The sequence below is a fragment of the Monopterus albus genome, unplaced genomic scaffold, assembly GCF_001952655.1.
Source record: "Monopterus albus unplaced genomic scaffold, M_albus_1.0 scaffold58.1, whole genome shotgun sequence".
NCBI classification, from domain to species: Eukaryota; Metazoa; Chordata; class Actinopteri; order Synbranchiformes; family Synbranchidae; genus Monopterus; species Monopterus albus.
This window is the reverse complement of record NW_018127938.1, coordinates 369,989-389,191: the sequence shown is the minus strand read 5'-3', so window position 1 is coordinate 389,191 and position 19,203 is coordinate 369,989. Positions and strand designations below refer to the sequence as shown.

At 39.7% G+C, this 19,203-nt stretch overlaps 1 protein-coding gene across 8 annotated transcripts in view; it reads right to left on the bottom strand.

The window, feature by feature from the left end:
* Positions 1–2,094: 2,094 nt before the first annotated feature.
* LOC109961775 (ephrin type-B receptor 1-like) overlaps positions 2,095–19,203 on the bottom strand; it is a 77,782-nt gene continuing 60,673 nt past the window's right edge. For 4 of the 8 annotated variants that reach the window (XM_020602899.1, XM_020602902.1, XM_020602898.1 and 1 more), the window contains exons 14-20: positions 16,970–17,217; positions 15,257–15,324; positions 14,329–14,476; positions 13,915–14,064; positions 9,798–9,994; positions 9,541–9,699; positions 2,095–7,840 (exon numbers count right to left, since the gene is read on the bottom strand). In XM_020602899.1, the coding sequence (XP_020458555.1) occupies positions 7,729–7,840; positions 9,541–9,699; positions 9,798–9,994; positions 13,915–14,064; positions 14,329–14,476; positions 15,257–15,324; positions 16,970–17,217 (1,082 nt within the window). In that variant the 3' untranslated portion in view covers positions 2,095–7,728. The remainder of the gene's footprint in view (positions 7,841–9,540; positions 9,700–9,797; positions 9,995–13,914; positions 14,065–14,328; positions 14,477–15,256; positions 15,325–16,969; positions 17,218–19,203) is intronic. The other 4 variants (XM_020602896.1, XM_020602897.1, XR_002275171.1 and 1 more) reach the window with 3 other exon arrangements.

Genomic DNA, 19,203 nt, shown 5'->3' with positions numbered 1-19,203 from the left:
TCAGGTCTTCTCATCTCAAGGAACAAAGTCATGAGAGCAAAACACCTCACACCAGTGCACCGGTGTCAGAAAACAGACAGTCAATTATTTATCCAGCAGGGTTGTTGAGGAACGATAGATTTGTCGGTGAGGTTGTGTATGATAACTCACTGTATGTGACACAAACATCAAACAAACACACAAGCGCTCACATATTGGATTTGCTGGCTTTCATTTTTCCTTCCTTTCTCCATCTTTTCTCTCTCAAACTCTTTCTGTCACTCATTCCCTCTGTGATGAAGTCATGCCTCCATGCCTGGTGTTGTGCTCCCCACTAACATGGCCTTGGTTTGTTACTACTGAAAGCCGTTAACCTTTGACGATGATGGTTGGGGTGACACACATGATTATTATCCATAAGATATCAGCTCCATTTACTACCTCCTCTGGCCTGTTTCTCTAAACCCTACAAGTTTAGGCTAGTTTGAAATATATCTACTGGCTTTCAGCATTTTCCTAGAGTATAATATGCTGGTTCATGGTTGGTTTCTGTCACTTCAGTCATTGACAGATAATTTATCATCATTGACACTGGGTAAATGAATGGAATGGATGGCTGACTCAACACTAATAATTTCGCTGCCGTTATAAGACTCCATAATCTCCATAAAACTGGGGATAACCCAGCTAAAAAAAAACAAACAGATTTTACATTGATTAAGTTGTTAGTAATTTAAACAGGCAAAAACAATGTCTTAAAACTTGGAACTTTAAAAATCACCATAAAGCACACAGTTTATTATTACCTAGCTTACTTACATACCATAGTCGTAGACATGTTGGACAATTTTGCGGCTTTGCCACTCTTTCAGCAAGGTTTATTGTTGTTTTGCAGATATGGACTTCACCAAATAACACCTGAACAATGGCTGTAGCCCAATAATCCTATCACAACCCTCAGTCATGGTGCTCCGTATCCAGCTAACCTTATCCGGACCTAATCAACAGCAATTATAAGAACACACAGTATAACAACAATAGCATCGACTATAACAAACAAAAGGGGGAGAACTCACCCTGTTAAGAGTCCCAGCAGTCCTTGCGAAGTAGTGCTGTTTTAAACGTCCTGGACATTTTCCTAGGGATCGCTGCAATATATTTCTAGTCAAAAGAAAGATATGGCAGTAATATTACATAGCCACTAGAATACCATTTATGTATTTTGTATTTACAAAACATGGAGAAATTAAAACTTACCTGAAAGAAAATGAAAATGTTTACTCATATTTAAATGACATTTTCCAGCTTCCTATTTAAACCATGGTGCAGTGGTGAAGCCTTGTGGCTGAAATGAGTATTATCAAAACAAACGCATTTATTTTACAAAAAAACAAAAATTGAGGAAATTTTTCCCTCCTCCCATTTGTTTCACAAGTGGAACATATTTCACCAGTTTTACACATAAAAAACTAAGAAAAACTTAAGAATTCATTCAATTTAATAAATAAATATATAAATTTAAATTCTTTCACCTGTTTAACAAATTCTTAGGTCATAAACACAGCAGAGAAAAACCACAGATCAAACTTAGATCACCAGAATTAAATATGCTCCCACTTGCCTCTACGAGCTTCTGTAGTAGCTCATTGACATGCGTTTAACAGTTTTCTGACAACAGCAGAGGAATAAGATAAAACCTTTACCTGTACTTGTTAATAACATACCATATATAATTATTATATATAATAATTTATATAATAACACACAACCATAAAGGTGGCAGGTCAGAAAATGCTCATATGGCTGGTTTTAGACAGGTTCGTAAAGCCAGAGCTGAGCAGATGTAAGGAGATTTGACTAGCATTTTATATTTTTAGAATATACGGTGAATTTATTTATTACATTGTTCTCACAGCCCACATTTCATTGTAATCAGATGTCATTCTGTCACTTAGCAGCAGTTAACTGCTTTATGTCAATTAACACTCAATGTACTGTATATTAATGGACCTCATTAGCAATTTTAAAATACTTCCTATGCTGTAAATCAGTTTTATATGAATTGATGGGGTTCTGAATAATACAGGTAATAGGTTTCTTTATTAGTGAATTTAGGTATCCTCATTTTCCTGGTTTTCTATTATATCTTTTAATACAATTTCCTCCTGTCTGTCCTTCAAGCTCGCCAATTTGTTCATTACCAAACTGCATCAGCATGATTGATTTGTCTTCTTTATTGACAAACAGCTCATTGTAAATAAGAGTCAGAAAGTTAACAGCTACAAACTCATACGCATGATGTACAAACATTTTACCGTACACGAAACAGCACGCACACATTATATTACACACACACAGGATGCACAGGCGTGCACATACATACAATATATTACAGTATTAAAATACATTACAGTGGGTTGCTCTCACTACAGGAGCAGTAACACCTATAACAGTATTGAAGGTAAACAAATAAAGGCAGACTACAACTGATTACTGAGCAGTTTTTCTGTTTTCAAGTGAAATCCTACAGTAAATACATAATGAAAAGTATGGCAAGCAATAGAAAAAATAAATTAACATAAAAAATACAAGACTTTCAGTTCAGGAATGTTGTATGAAACACTGTGAAAGACACACTGAGCAAAGGTTAAGGCTAAAATGAAAAATCTGTCCCTTTATGCTTGGGTCTTAAAGCAAATATTACATTTGGATGGAAAAGACTGTTCACAGTTTGAGGATAAAAGCACTCCTGGAAACCCACAACAGAACAAGCAAGGGTTTGTGTAAATATATTTTTAAGAAGTGCAAGTTGATTAAGAGTCTACAGCCATGTCAGCCGCTCTGAGATGATATGCACAGCTGTGGGCTAAATGCTAATGTCGGCATGCTAACATGCTGAGGTGTTTAGCAGGTATAATGCTTGCCATGTTCACCATTTTATTTTTCCTGTTAGCATGCTAACATTTGCTAATTAAGGTACAGCTGAGGTTGATGGGAATGTGATTAGTTTTGTAGGTATAATAATAGGTACTTGGTCATGATGATGGCGGAGCATGTTATGAAATCACCAAAGTTATTATAACACACAGATGGGTGCATGAGTGTCTGTGCCAAATTTCATGACAACCTTATAGCTGTCATGATATCTCACACACACACACAAGTTAGCATCATGGTGGTGCCTGAGAAAAAGCAAATATACACACTAATAAGGAGAAAACCTCTATTTAGAGTGTGTACAGCCACACTGTTTACTTCATGTTTGTCTGATGAAACACTGAATGACTGGACATATGGAGTAAAGGTTAGCAGATAAAATGAGATAACATTTTAAGTAGAAGGTCATTACTTTTACAGTTATGGAATAAATGATAACCGGGCAAAGCAGCAACAGAGAGAGAGAGAGAGAGAGAGAAAAGCATAATCTCTCTCCACACCCAGCCTCATTTTTATTCAAACCCCTTGCTGCTCCCCCCTTCATTCTCTCTCTTCTTATGTTACCTTTCTCTTCTCCTCCTGCCCCTTCTATTACCTATTCCCTTTCACTTTTTTCATAACTCAGGCCCTCTCATCTCCAGCCTCCCATACAGTATTTATTACACCAGAGCAACAGGAGAGCTGAGTTGGCCCAGCTTCCAGAAAGTAACTGGAATTAAATGATAAATCCACCCTATTGCATTCACCTTGGGCCTATTTTGTTCTTTAGTAGTTTATTTTTCCTATTTCTGTGCTTAACTGGACAAACATAATGTGACATCATGTTGGTTTATTTCCAGCACAGTTACAGTGGAGTCTGAATGGAGTTTACAGTCTGCAGCTGTATCTGCAGTAAATGTCAGGTTTTGGTGTCAGTCCTTCAGAATCCACGAGTGAGGGCCTCTGTCTGCAGCTGGCATTTATAGCACCACTCAGCAAAGAACAAGGTGAAACTCATCATAATCGTTTCTATCCACTGTAATCCCTGTAAACCAGAATGCACTGTAGCTTCATAAAATGTAGAGTTTCACAGAGGCGGCAGCTGTGGTCACAGATACACCCTAATTCTACTTTATGAACTGATCGGGTAATGCTATATGCTAACACGTCAATCTTTTTGAGCGCAGTAAGATGTCCATGAAAGTGTGAGGAGCTATTTCGGGTACCTTGATTCTGGAAGTAAAAGTCCCATTCATGTTTATATTATGTACACTCCAGTCACAGACATAACCTTCTGTGAATGTGCAAAATTGAAACATGCCGACCATTTTAACCCCAGGGACAACATAAACTGTGGCAGTGAAAGAGTTTTTTTGATGTGTCTGCCTTGCTTTTTCTTGGTGCAAGTCAAGCTGCTTTTACACAAAGCCAGTGAGATGACATCATTTCCTATCGCCACCTTTGTTTATATGAGACGAATGGACATAATTTGAGAAAATGATTCAGATGATATTTTTCCTGATCTGGACCGGATTATCTTTAATTCCGCATCATTCGAAGAGTCAGAGGGGTCAAGAAATACCTTCAGAAGTTGGGTGCGTGTTATGAAATAATGGTGCAGCGTTAAAGCAACTTGAATGAGCCTGAAATTCTCCTGGTTCAATGATCAGTATTAACACTTAACAGATTAACAAACATATTAGCAAATATTGGTTTCTTTGATTTAAAAGAAACAGTTAAAAGATACAAGCCTGTAGACATAAAAACTTAAGAGAAAAAGTTAATGACAACTCCCAAGGTTCAGTTTGACAAGCAACAGTCAACCCAAAAGCTTAAATTTACAAAATAGAAAAAGAATTTCAAAAACTTCAAGGAGGGACATTTGCTGGAAGGTTGGTGGTGTTTTTTCGCCCCAACAAAAGATCCTTCAAAAAATAAAGAGAAAAAGAAAAAATGACAAACATTTAAAACTTTTGATATAAAAACTCAATTTCAAATAAAAAGGATAAAAACACAACTTACATTTTCCCTTGAACTAGACGATGAACCCAAGCATTCAGCAGATATATAATCAGACAGAGTATTAACTCTGTTCATCATTGAAAACTTGTCGTGTCAGTCATGCCCACACACATAAACAAACGGAGAACAAAGGTTTAGTATGCTTCTCTTTCAAGGGGTGGATTTAGGGTGGATTTAACCTTTAATAAGCACTTCATAAAACTAACATCAAAAAAGTTTTCTCCAATGACTCTTAAATCACTTAATCTTGGCTTAATCCTTTTATACAGTGTATGATTTACCAATAACACTCCTGCCCATCGTGTTCCTGAGATACCCTCTCTGTGGTGAATATTGTGCTCAAACCAAGACGTCACTCGTACGCCTTCAGTGTCTTTTCACAAATACTGTTACAGTAATGTAAAATGTCTCTAACATCATTAAGTGGCAGAAGAAAAAAACATGAGGCAGACAGTTCTCTAAAGATGTTACATAATGTATTAAGATGCCCGTCTGTGTTGATAGCTTTCATTTCTTCTGTATGGCAGTTTTTTTTTAAGGTTGCATTCAATATGGGCTTTTAGGCACACTAGTTGCCTCACTGTTTATTAAACCCCCGAGCCAGCGCTGAAACTGTTTTCCAGAGGCATCAACTTGCAGCAAATTATGCCTCTGCACCAGTGTCATGCTCCCAGTTGATCTCAGTACTTCCTGATAAAATGTTCAATAAGCAGTTGTTGCCAGGCAACAAACGCAATTCCGGATACGCCAGTGGATTTTCATGGAAAAGTGGAAACTGAAATGTTTGGCGGTTTAAAATAGTTGCAGACCTTTCAGTGTCACAGTGTTCATAATTAAAGGACTTTGGTTCATCCCAGCAGTGGAGAGCAGTGGTGCGGGGCGAACACAAACATATTGTCCTACAGGCCGAAACGTGTTGAAAGCAAACAATTAAACGCAGTCACTCCTGTCACCGTGAGCACGGCTTGCAGCGGATGACAAATATAATCACAACATCCGATCAATGCTGCTGACTGGTAATCGTTGGGATATGGGTGCACATGCATGACCAGAGGTATGGGCTTAGGGGAGAGCAAGCCTGCCGTTGTTTCACAGCTGGTTATCTGCTCAGCGCTGGGATAAAAGAAATCTCACAGTGCTTCTACACCAGTGCGCCCTGGAGTGAGATCAGGCCTTCCTGATATCATATTCTGTGAAGACTAGTGCGTCAAACATCACATCTGAGCATTAAAAACCCACAATATCTTGTTACTTTTATCTGACATGAATGAAAAATCTATCTTTACTGCTTGTAAATGTGCACTGCATAAGGCCCAATGCTGAAAAGGTTGCTGTCTGCAGATGAGACTGAATAGGCCACGTCCTGTCATTTCATCTGCAAACTGACATAACATTATTAATCAGTGATGTCAAATGGGAAATGTGACTATTAAAAGAGACTCTGACAACACTGGATTAATACAAAGGGACCCTGACCGGCAGCCCACCTGCTGAAGAGTAATGATTATCATCTGGACTGCAGCCATACGTTTCTGACAAAAATGAAATCTGTTTACTGCGTGGACAGAACATGAGCATCGAATTTCTGGTTTGTTTAGGCGCTCTGTTAATGCTCGACTGCCCGTCAACTTTAGGGCTTGCAGCCAAATCACAAGAACACTGGATGAGAATACCTTCTGTCTTTTGAGTTTCTCTGGCCACTGCAGTTCGTTCACAACAGGTGCATCTCAGCAGCTGGTAATAAACACAGTCTCATAAGCTGGTTTTCTTCTTCTTCTTCTTTACTTCCCAGCATACAAGTACCTTGCTTCCTAGCTTGGAAAAAGACAGAGCTACAGAGTATAATTCTTCATCTGATTTGTGTTGCCATTTTCTTTACACAAAGGGCATTTGTGATCTGATTGTAAAACATTATCCATTACCAGTTCCTTCTGAATTATGTATTTTAAGTAGCTAGCTCCCTAGACAGAGGAGTTTATCTCTTAATGGCTGCACTGAACAGTCCGAGTCAAATTCAGTTCCAGCGTTGAGTCAGGAAAAGGAAGATAATCACAGAAAACTCACAAAATACTCCAGTGACAAGTGTCCGATGGTGCTGGCAACAGTGAAAGTAAATAAACAGGAAATAAACCTCCCATATCGTAATATGTACAAACTCTTCAATATGAAGATGGAATCAGAAACATCCCATTTAACTGTTGGCTCTTGTCTAGATTCAAATGGTAGCAATATTCACCAACATGTGCAAGCAAAACATATGAGAGATACTGTAACAAGGTCTGCTGTGGCTCATGTCGCAAGAAACTGTTTTACAGATGGTTTGTCACGCTCCTGGTCCAACTGGTTCTCCTTCACACAGTAAATGTCAGACACTTCTCTCTTCACAGCAGTGTTTGTGTTTTCATCCTTACATAAAAACCAGATCATCATTCCTGAATAAAGGAAGCAACAATCGATCTGTGCATTTCAGGGAGGGGATGGAAGTTATCTTGCGGGCAGTGTTTGAGTGAAAGGGAATGAAGGATTGAGATTGTAGCCCCCTTAGGCTTAGACACTGGTCATTAAATCCTTACAGGAAGCATTTAGTTGAAATCAATTTGGGAATCCAAATGGCATGAAAAAAGTCAGTCCAATAAGTGAAGGAGGGATCTGGCCACTGAGACAAATAAATGGCAACATGATTGTTTCAAAGCCTGTAAAGTGGCTAATAGTAGCAAACCACAGTGCGTAGAGGGGTAAAGATGACAGGCTGTGTGTACACAGACTGTTCACTGGTCAAAATATTTCATACTGTATCACTCCCCTGTCTGGTTATACAGATTCAGTAGGAGACTGGTCATCAGTGTGGTGCCTCATGGACTGAACACTGGTCAAGATTTTCTTCTGGTGTCCAGCTAAAGAGACACCGATCCTCTGAAGGTCTCTAGGAAAACACAAAAGCAGATATGAGATTGTACTGTCATTACAAAACTCTCATATTAACATCGCTATTATTAAAAGGTGCTATGTGTAGGATTTTAACCGCAAAAAATCATTACTATGTTATCATGAACGACTGCACTGGCATTAATATAGAATGAATATGCAGTGCATCTGATTCAGGGCTGTTTTTGACTTGATTAAATAATGCCCAAGTAATGGCCTAACTATTATTTTACAGGCTGACAAATAAACATATCTGACATAATTCTGTTTTAGCTTTTTTAACTTTTTAAAAGTTACAGTCTGAAGAAAAACGAGCTTTATGGATTACAAGCACCAAATAATTTAAATTAGTTAAAGACCAACAACATTCCCCATACAGAGACTAAAACTGATAATGGATCGCCTCTACTCATAGCTAATGCAGCAGTGTATTTCTCTGATGTGTTTTTCTTTATTTTTGAACAACAACAACAACAAAGATGTACCGTACAGACGAACAAGCTGATCCAAGACTGACAGACATTAATTGTGAATATAGGCAACTCATTGTTGATTTTAGTCTCTGTATGGAGACTGGTGAAAATACTGTTAGTATAAAAGATGACCAACTTCATACTTTAAGAAATTATGCTTTGGAGGTACATTAAATCAGTGAGGTGACATATTATGAACACCATTAATTTAATTTTACTGATTCTATAAGGAGTCTAGGGCAATTTGTTTTCATAAGTATCAGTTTATATGGGTAGAAATCTGTTCATAGGACCTAACGTGCCTAAATTTCAAAATGTACACACATCATGAAGAATTTATGTTGTAAAAAAAACAATAAAAAACCCAGGAAAGGTGAGTTCTAGTAGGTTCCCCCACCAATATTGTATAGCAAATAGCTCTGCATTCTGCATGAAAAGTGTAGTCTACAAAAAGAAAAGTTCACTGGTTTGTACCCTCCTATCTGTTGTCTCCACAATACCACGCTAATCCTTTGCTTTTGACCCATCCTGACTGTTTATAAGCAGTCACACTGTAGTGACCAGGGATAAACCTGAAGTCTGAGGCTGGTCAAAGGTAACACCAAGGACCTCTAGTGAACCATTTAGAGAGTTTGGGGATCCAAAGAAACAGGCTCAGCTGATATCCAGCAGACCTGAACCACATACTCTCTCTCTCGCTCTCTCAAACAGGAGCAGTGGTGTCCATCTGTCTCCTTTATCCTGCTTAAACAAGCCTGTAAAGAGCAATCAAGCCACATCTAATAAGGCTAATGACAAAACACACCAACAGCATGTTCATTACCAAGTCAACTTCCACAATTTCTCAAAACGACAGCTGGTGAGTTAAACACTTATGGAAAAATTCACTTCTAACACGCTAAAACATGTCTGCTTCAAAAGCATGAAAGAACAGTTCATGAGCAGAAACAGGTTAAAAAACAGTTGCTATATATTTCACAGAAATACACTGATGTTCAGTTTTGGTATTCATGCATTTTATAACATGATAAAAAGAGAATGAAGGGATGAAACTAAGGAGGTCAGAGTGATTGCTCAGACAGGCACATAGGCATGCAGATGAACCAGCAGCCCGCCAACCAGCTGCTGTGCAAGTCGGCCAGTTAACAAGATGCCGACTTGGCAGGTGGGCAGTGTGAGACGCAGACAGACCAAATGAGACAGGCAGTTAAACGCGTAGACTTACTCAGCTGTGATTTGTGTGACAAGTGGCAACGAGGTGAAACCTGAGCCCAGGAAGGAGTCTCGATACTGAGTCATCTTCAGAGCAGCCAGCCAATCTTCCACTGAGCTCACCCTGCTCAGGTCTGGAGCTCCACGGTCTAACAAGGGATGATGGGGAGGACTGCAGAGAGTGGATACAACAGGGGGGCTAGAAAAAGGACTCTATCCCTGAAACAGAGGGATGAGCAACAAGCGTTTGTAAATGGTATCTCTCCTCACCCTGGGGCCATGTTGTTGGTACCGGTTTTGAGAGATGCAGGATTGCGTATCATTTTGTCCAACATGCTGACAATATCAGGGAACTTTGGCCGTGCATTCCTGTCTTTCTGCCAGCAGTCCAGCATCAACTGGTGCAGCACTACCGGACAGTCCATGGGAGCTGGCAGCCGGAAATCCTGTTCTATGGCGTTTATCACCTGGGACACAGCAGGAGAGGGGCTGAAAAGGCTCCAGAGCAGAGATATTAGCGACTCTGCTGTTTCCCTCAGCTCCGACATAACCAAAGGGGGTTAACTAGTTTCCCAGATCACATTTAACTGATTGAATTTGTGTGCATATGCTTGTTTCACTGAACGAGATAAGACTTTCATATACAAATTAACATGCTTGTTTCTGACAAGTTGTTTCCACTTTATTGGTGTGTTTTTGAACAATCCCACTGGGACTAATGGGAGTTGTAAATAAAGTGTGGAAAATATTTGACACATATTCCTCACTGATGCCTGCTGCAGTCTCTGATGTCAAGGTAGTTACTGTAGTTTTACACATTGGAGCTTTTGATTTCATTATAGCAGTGCTTTCCGGTTGGAGTTTTGTATTGTAGAGAGGTTGTGCTAAATACAGCGGCATACCTTTGAGCACTGAATGTGATTATCCTACATCACAGAATTCACAACTCCTTTGACTGAAGGAGCTGTCGGTCATCCAGCCTTTGTAATGACAAAACCCTGGGACACAAGTATCATTGTCTTTTTGCTTGATTTTAACAATATGAGTGAGTGTTTTAAGCTCTGATGCTGCTGCTGCCATTTTTTGTTCAAATTTTAATGATGGACTGTGCCTTTAACAAAGGCAAAGTGCCATAAACCTCCTTGATATAAAAAAAACCTCAATGTTTATTTTTCTACCACTTCTTGTAAATTTTAACTCCCAAGCCTATGTCAGTGTACAGCTAAGCCTACCTGAAGTTAAGCCGAGGGAATGTGGTGCTTCTACTGCTGTAAATGCAGCGCCGGGGATTTGTCTGCTTGCTGAGTGAACTCTACTTGACCCCGACATACTTCTCAGGATTTGTGCCGCATAAATTCTTTCTAAGCACAGCTGTCAGTCAGTATAGCAGCGAGTGTAGTGAAACATCACAGGTCTCTTTCATGATTAATTCATGTCAAACAGAGCACCTGCGGTGGCTCCGCTGACAGTTTCACCGTTACATGTTCTATGAAAATGTGTGTGTGTGTGTGTGTGTGTGTGTGTGGAGCATGTGTGAGTTTAGAGTGTGAGGTTCATGCATAGTTAATGCCCCAACAGACCTTCGTTAGCTATAGTAGTAACACACACTTTCCCCATCATTATACACAGTCTGTGCCATTATAAAACTGTCTCCGTCATTACTGCTGGATAGACACCTCTATTGCTCAGGACTAACCAAGGAAAATGAGGGGTGAGGATGTGAGGGAGGAGATGAGGAGGAACAGCAGGGTGGAGGTAAGAGACAGGGAAAATGTGAAGGAGAAAGTGGAGGTGATGAAGATGTTAGACAGGGAAAAGGGTCTTTGAAGGCAAAAATATTTACTTTTATTAATTGAAAATGAGTGTGTGTTAAAGCTGGAAAAGGATTTCACCACTGATTCAGTGGAATAACTGACCAGATAGAAAGAAAAATGAAAACAGGTTCAACATTGCTGGAAAAGATCTGTGAACTTGAAAAAATAAATATACAGTAATTTTACTAAGGGGAAAAAAGTTCTTAATTTTTTATAAAAAAATTAAACACAACTGAAGCCAGTCAACAGTTTTTGTCTGATTCTCCACAGCAGCAAAATATATTATAAAGTTTAAACTGAAGTCTGTGTCAAAGCCATTAGATATATAGTTTGAGAAAGCAAGAAGTGGGATTTAGAACCTCAGTGCTCTGAAGTGGGTTTAGTGCCAAAACCAACCAGAATCCATGTATCAATTTTGTTCTCGGAATTGACACCTAAAAATAAAAATGTCAGCAATCCGATCTTCTTGAACCTCCTTTTTCATGTATTGTACATGATCCCCTTTAAGTTTAACCAGTAAAACTGAATACTCAGCCCATAAAAAAAGGTCAAGAGAGAACTGTACACTTCTTGGCCTGACATTTTCTGATCATTTCCAGCCTCAACAAAAAACAGTTGTTGCCAGAGGTAAATGTAAACTCAAATCACTTAACACTGGCAATAAAGTTGCAGCAAATTGATGATATGGTGACTGTAAATGGAATAATGTTAAAACAATATAACATTCCCTAAAGAAAAGATCTGCTGGAAAACAGAAGCCTGATGCAGCGTGATCTGATGCTCCAAGGAACAAACACTTCTGTGACATTTAAATTCTCATTTTCTGTGCTTCTTCAGCATGCAGACATCCTGCTGTTAGAGATGGCAAAGGAAACAAACAAGCACCCCCCCCCCAAGAAAGACAGTGACACAGACAACACAAAAACACTAAATATACACAATCTTCACTTTTTCTACACTTTGGTATAGATTTCATGTTTTCATTTATCAGAATCAAAAACTGAGATTTATCTTTTACAAAAGTATTCTAGCCTTTATTTCAGCATTGCTCCTTTGACAAGAGTTACAAGTTTGTGCCTTCTTTACACGCTTTGGACTTGGGCAGTTTATTCATTCTTCCCTGATAGATCCTCTCCGGCTCTGTCAGACTGGATGGGAAGTGTTTGTGAACTGTCATCTTCAGGTCTTTCCATGACTGTTCTATGGCACTTACATCTAGGCTTAAATCTGGGCTTTGGGTCATTGTCATGCTGAAGAGTGAACCATCACTCCAGTCTCAGGTTGCTGCACTCTGAAGGAGGTTTTCTTTAAGGACCTCTCTGTATTCTACCACATTCATCTTCCTCCAAATCCTGACCAGCCTCCCTGTCCCTGCTGTTGAGAAGCACCCTCATATCATGATGCTGTCAACACCATGTTGTGATGAGGAGTGTCTGGTGTTTGCCAGACTTTGTGCTTGGAGTTTTGCCCAAAACATTCAATTTCTGTCTCATCAAATCACAGAATATGTTTATTCAGAGTCTTTTAAATGCTGTTTGGCAAAGTCCAAGTAGCTGTCATCTTTTTAACTCAAAGTGGCTTCTGTCTGCTCCCTCTACCACAAAGGCCTGTTTGATGGGGCGCTGCTGAGATGGCCGTCCCTCTAGCCAGTCTTCTGAAGCTCTGGTAGAGGGTCTCTCAGGTTCTTGATCACCTCCCTCACCGAGCCCTTTCTCGCTTGATTAGTCATTTTGGCCCGGGTGGCCGGTTCTAGCTCCACTGCACTCCTGAAAACACTTTAGAAATGGTTTGGTTCCCTTGCCCTGATCTATGCCTCTCCTCAGTTTTATCAAGGAGGTCTACAGAGAGCTCCTTAGACTTCATGGCTTGGTCTTTGTCCTGACATGCAGCGTGAATTCTGGGACCTTATACTGTCTACGCAGATGTCGGCCTTTTTAAACTATGCTCATTCAGTGCAGTTTGCCACAGGTGGATTCCAGCATGTTTCACAGAGATGTAATGTAAGAGTTATACAATGAATACCTCAACTGGACTTTAAAGGATAAAACTGATAATGCATGTAGGAAAATGTGCCTGTGTCTCACTACAGTTTCATCAGGTCTAGAGAGAGATCCATGCATTTCATGACTTGGTTTTCCTCTCGACATGCAGTGTGAACTATGAGACCTTACATACACAGGTGTGCGCCTTTCTGGACTATGCTTAGTCAAGTTTATCTGCCACAGGTGGACTCAAATTGTAGATATGGCACAAGGATAATTAAAGCAAACAGGATACACATGATCACAGTTTGGAGTGTCACAGCAAAGGGCCTAAAAACCATTAATACAGAGAAATTTCAGTTGTAGATTTTAATAAATTAGCAAAAATTTAGAGAAGCATGTTTTCACTATGTCATTATGAGTTACTGAGTGTAGATTGATGAGCGAAATGGTAATTTTATCCATTTAAATTAAACATATAACCAAGTGTGCAAAAAGTGAAGAGGTCTGAATCCTTCAGTAAAAACACCAGAAAGCAAGAGAGAGACTCGTTGCTTCTCTCTCACACACAAACAGCAGGAGCCGACTTACATCTTGGTTGCTCATGTCCCAGTAAGGCCTCTCTCCATATGACATCACCTCCCAGGTGACAATCCCATAACTCCAGACATCTGAAGCGGATGTGAACTTCCTGTAGGCGATTGCCTCCGGAGCTGTCCACCGCACTGGGATTTTACCACCCTGAGGAAAAATGATGGAAATAAACACAGGTCACAGGCAGGTCATATGACTAACATGTGACATAACTGTACACGTTGACATGCTAGCATTAGCATTCACCTTAAAGCATAGCTCAGTCTAACACACACACTTCGCTCTGACACCACCATCAAACACACAAGCTATACATTTATTATCACCTTCTGGCAACAATAATACTGTAGCATTTATGTGGCCTCTTCAGTGTTCTTTGTGCGTCAGTGTTCTGTGTGAGTGTGCCCTCACCAGTGAGCTGGTGTAGGTGGGGTCAGAGGTGTCCTCCTCTAGATATCGTGACAGGCCAAAGTCAGACACCTTACACACCAGGTTACTGTTAACCAAGATGTTCCGAGCTGCCAGGTCCCGGTGAACATAACTCATCTCTGCCAGGTACCTGTAACGTCAGCAGGATTTATTACGAAAATGTGTGTATTATCTGTTGCAAGCTACATGGACTACTATAAAAAGGCAATGGGATTTAGTAAGTGTGTGTGTACACACATTATCACTGCCAGCTACCTTTGATGAAATAGGATTTAATGTTTGTGCACAAGATCATGTTTGTGTGTTATCAGCGCCAGATGCCTGCAATAAAACACAGATATGATCCAGTGTGTGTTTCTGAGCAAACATGTTTTTTCAGTGGAAGTGTGGAAAAATTTTACTTTTATGAGGACATGTCTAATTTGTGAAGACATTCTGGCTGGTCCTCATGACTTCCAAGAACTGACTGATGGTTAAGACTTGGTTCTAGGGACTTTGATAGAGTTAAAGTAAGCAGCAATTCATCAGTGTTCTAAGAATTATAGCAAAACTAACATGCATGTCTGTTTGTGGGCATTGTTTCGCTTGTGGTACTGTTCAAAAAATAAACAGCTTTGACTACTTTACAATATGTTATACTGTATAGTTTGTGCTTTTTTTCATGTGTGTTTCTATGAGTGTGCATGTGTGGAAACAGCATATCTCAAGCTGCTGATGGTCGAGTTTAACACATTGCCAGACAGTATTGGATATCACCACATGAAATCTCAGTGTGACAGAATTGGTATTGCTACAAAGAAATTTAACTTCTCACAGCAATCACTGAAAGATCAGAAAAACTTTCTTGTTCATTTTTATGATAAAAATGGAGCTCTATTGCACATGTGTGTGTGTGTGTGTGCACGTGTACCTCATTCCAGACGCGATGCCCCTCAGCATACCAACCAGCTGGATCACTGGGAACTGCCCATCATTCTGCTGCACAACCATGAACCATGACAGGATTATTTTTAGTTTCTGTTATCAGACTTCTTCAGTCTAGTTATTAAGAGAAAGTCCAGAAGGTGAAAAAACATTTCAGAATTTCACATAAGACACCATGACAGTTGCTATAACAAACATTTTTTTTTGACAATTTCCATTCAGCTGATGGTGTAGCAGCTGTGGTCTGTGCAATGTGTACTGTAAAGTTGTTATACTGATTTATTCTGTGCGTGACATCTATTACTCGTCTGTCTAGCCTGAAGATGGATCCCTCCTCTGTCACTCTTCCTGAGGTTTCTTCCATTTTTCCCTGTTCCGTGCCTACTGAAACCCAAAGGACATGCTAACACTCCAAAACCATCTTGCTCATGATTTTCACATTAAAGGAGCATTCGTAGATTGTTATGCTGCACATAGTTTGTCCTGTACAATAGTTAATCAGCTATTTTCACTTTGAATAGCAGGATTAGTAATGGCACAAAAACGTGGCCTTAAAACAGGCATGTACTGATGAGCTTACAAAGTTAAATTATTTTTCCCTCTGGAGAATAAGAAGGTTAACCAGAGATGTTTTAAAGCTGAATTAAACTGATTGTGTCCGTTTATCTGACAACATTGACCAATGGGCTTTTGTTGTTCCAGTGATCTACAATATGTGATGTGAATCATCACATTTCCTTGCCAGTATGACTCAGGTTATTAGTAGACATGTTTAAAGAATAATGAAAACACATTTCTTTTATTATAACATTGTTGTACTTTGTATTTGAAACAAATATCAACACAACAGCCACATATTTTGAGGAGCTGGAGGTCTGAAGTAACTAAGCACCAGTGATAACCAAAACGTTTTCCTCTTTGTGAGTTCACACTTTCACCTTTGGGCCAGACTGTCGCCGTCTCATAAACACCTCTGACACCCTCGCTGACATAGCAGCAGTTGAAGGTGTGCAAGTCTTTTAATTCACTTTGTGCATCAGAGAGCGCCTTTGATGCTCTTCTAGCTTAGTCCTCTGCCAGCAAAACCTTCTTCTAGGTACACACAGATGCATATACGTAACTGTGTCTTATGTGTGCAAGATGGTCACTCTAGGACATCAACGCTAATGAGATTGACCACTGTTTTTGTGTGTGCATACGAGTCAGCGGATGATTTCTGAGTCAAAAGGGGTCATGCTGCGAGAACCCAACATCAGAGAGTTTTTCCTTCTGTTTCTAGAGGCACCTGGAAAGGAGGGCAGGTTCAGGCAGACGGACACGACGACAGACAGGCACAAGGATGAGGAAAAAGCAGGAGGTGCATGTCTTTTTCACATTATTAGATGTTCATGGGAACATCTTTTAAATCACTTCTCAAAAAAGCCTTTTATTATTGCTACTACATTAATAAAATACTTTTATTTCCAACATGCATTATAATTAGTTTTAAGCTGTTGAGTCATTTGTTCCATGTTACCTTTGTACTATTTATGTGTCTTTATCCTTTAATTGGTGCTGTTTAAATAATAATAGTCAGATATCAGAGTAGTGGGACAGTGCACATTCATACAGTGGTGCTACACCTGCCCAGCATCAGAGCTATAGAGAGCTCTTTAGTGAATATTACAGCTACATCTGGTGTCTCTGAGGTGTGATTTACCCTGAGAAATGAATCAAGGGCTCCATTCTCCATGAACTCGGTGATGATCATCGTAGGCCTGCTCTTGGTGACCACGCCCTCCAGCCTGATGATGTTTGGTTGGTCAAACTGGCCCATGATTGATGCCTCAGCCAGGAAGTCCCGCCTTTGCCTCTCAGAGTAGCCCACCTTCAGGGTCTTGATGGCCACGGTAATTTCTTTTTTCCCAACAGGCTTTAACTGGCCTTTGTACACCTCCCCAAACTCACCTGAAGAAGAAGAACGTGTTAAAGGGCTGAAACTAAACCAAATGTTACATTCACATTATAGGCTCACTTCAGAAAAGCTTTTTAGATGCATACAAGTTAGATGCATACATACAAGAACGTCATTTGTGCAACAGTCAGATTGAAGACATAAGTCGAGACTCGAGACAGAAAAGTATGACTCAGCAGAGAAAGAAAGTGCATTGTTGGGTATAGCAGTTTTCTGATTCTCTCTTGAATACACAGCCCTTTATAATAACTTAATAAAAGAAACTAATCAATAAATGCATTTTAATCACATTTTATGATGTAAAACAGGTCAGCTGTGAACTCCAGATGGGTGGCTTTCAGCTAGCTTTCATTATTAAACACCTTCCGTCAGTCAAACAAGAGCCAACATATTGCGCTTTGCAGCAGCTGCGATGTGGAGCATTGTGAGGGGCAGGGTGTGTTAAACACATAAACACATTCCCAGTCCTGGGAGCTGCCCTCTGCACCTTCAGTGCAATACTGATGGCCTCTGAGCAGCTCTGCTGGAGCACACTGAGGTCAAGGGCTTTGTTGAAGGGAACATGGATGGTACTTTTGCAGACTGAAACAACAAAAATGGAATCCCCTCAATAACTCCTGTGAGGAGTGAGAGAGGGTTGTGAAGTGGCAAACAAGATAAAAGGGAGAGTGCCATTACTGCTGAAATGCTGTCATCTCTCGTTTTAAACATAGGCAGCCAGGTGAGTTCATAGGTTCACTCCCTGTCTGTAGTTTAATTTATCTCGTAGGCTAAAACACCCTCAGCTGTGTTTATTTTCCTTTTAGCATCGATTTACTGAGCTGTGTTTATTTGTTAAAAAGTTGCAGTGTGTTCCAAGTGAAAGCTGAAATAACCCTGATGACTCATTCTGGTGTTCCATAAAGCCGTACCTTGATCCAAGCATTATTAATCTGACACTAGCAGTGTGTGCTGCAGATAAAAATACTGTATGTTCAAGGTGGACCAGTCTACAGTGCAGGGTCCCAGCATGCACTGTGTCCAACAAAGCTTTATTGGAGATAGATCAGTTCCCACCATTTCTTTAAATTTTATTACTGTGCAATAGAAATCTTAATTTGCAAAACTGTACTTGAGTACTTTAAAGTTTTTGGTTTAGTGCAACATGAAAAGTACATGGATGTGTAAAAATAAAAGCCCAAACTGTAAACTAAAACTTCTAATTATTCTCGTGTTTCTTGTTATTGCTCTTTGTAAGTTGGACTGATTGGACATTGTTATTAAATTCTCAAGAAAATGAACTGGTTTTCATCTCAATGAATGAGTTCAATATGCAGAAAAAAATCCTTCCTGTGAAGACGCATACATCTTTTGTCAAAATAAAAAATAAATGCAGCCATATGCTGCTTGGGGACATGAATATTGAACATAATTTCAAAATAAAAGTCCTCATCCCGGGGGTGGGGGGGAATCACTGTGTGAATAATGGATGAGCGATGGGAACTAGATGACAGAATGTGTCGTCCCGACTCACTGTGATCTCTGCTCCACATCTCACTGCTCATTAAAAACTATCTGCTGTCAGTGCTGTAAACCAGCAGCCAGAGAGAATGATGGAGCGCAAAATAGGAGAGAGAATGGAAAGAAGGGGACGTTAGGAAGGATGAAGGCGTGCGGAAATAAGAGTGAAGGATAGAAATGAGACCATATTGATAATAATGGAGGATGGAAGCATAGATGAATGGACAGCAAAGGGAGAAATGAGTAATTCTTCACAAAAAAAGGCAAGATAAGATGTCACTGTCTTTTTATAAAATTGAGGTGGTCGAGGAGAGAACATAGCATTAGAAGAAATATTAACTGGTTCTCTAAGTAATTACGCGTCAGGTGAGACTCATTTCTATTATAATTGAAAGTGTTTACATACTTTCCTTTAGTCAAATAAAATGCTTTTTATGACGCCCATTTCTTACAGTGTGAGTGATAATAAGAGGGAAAGA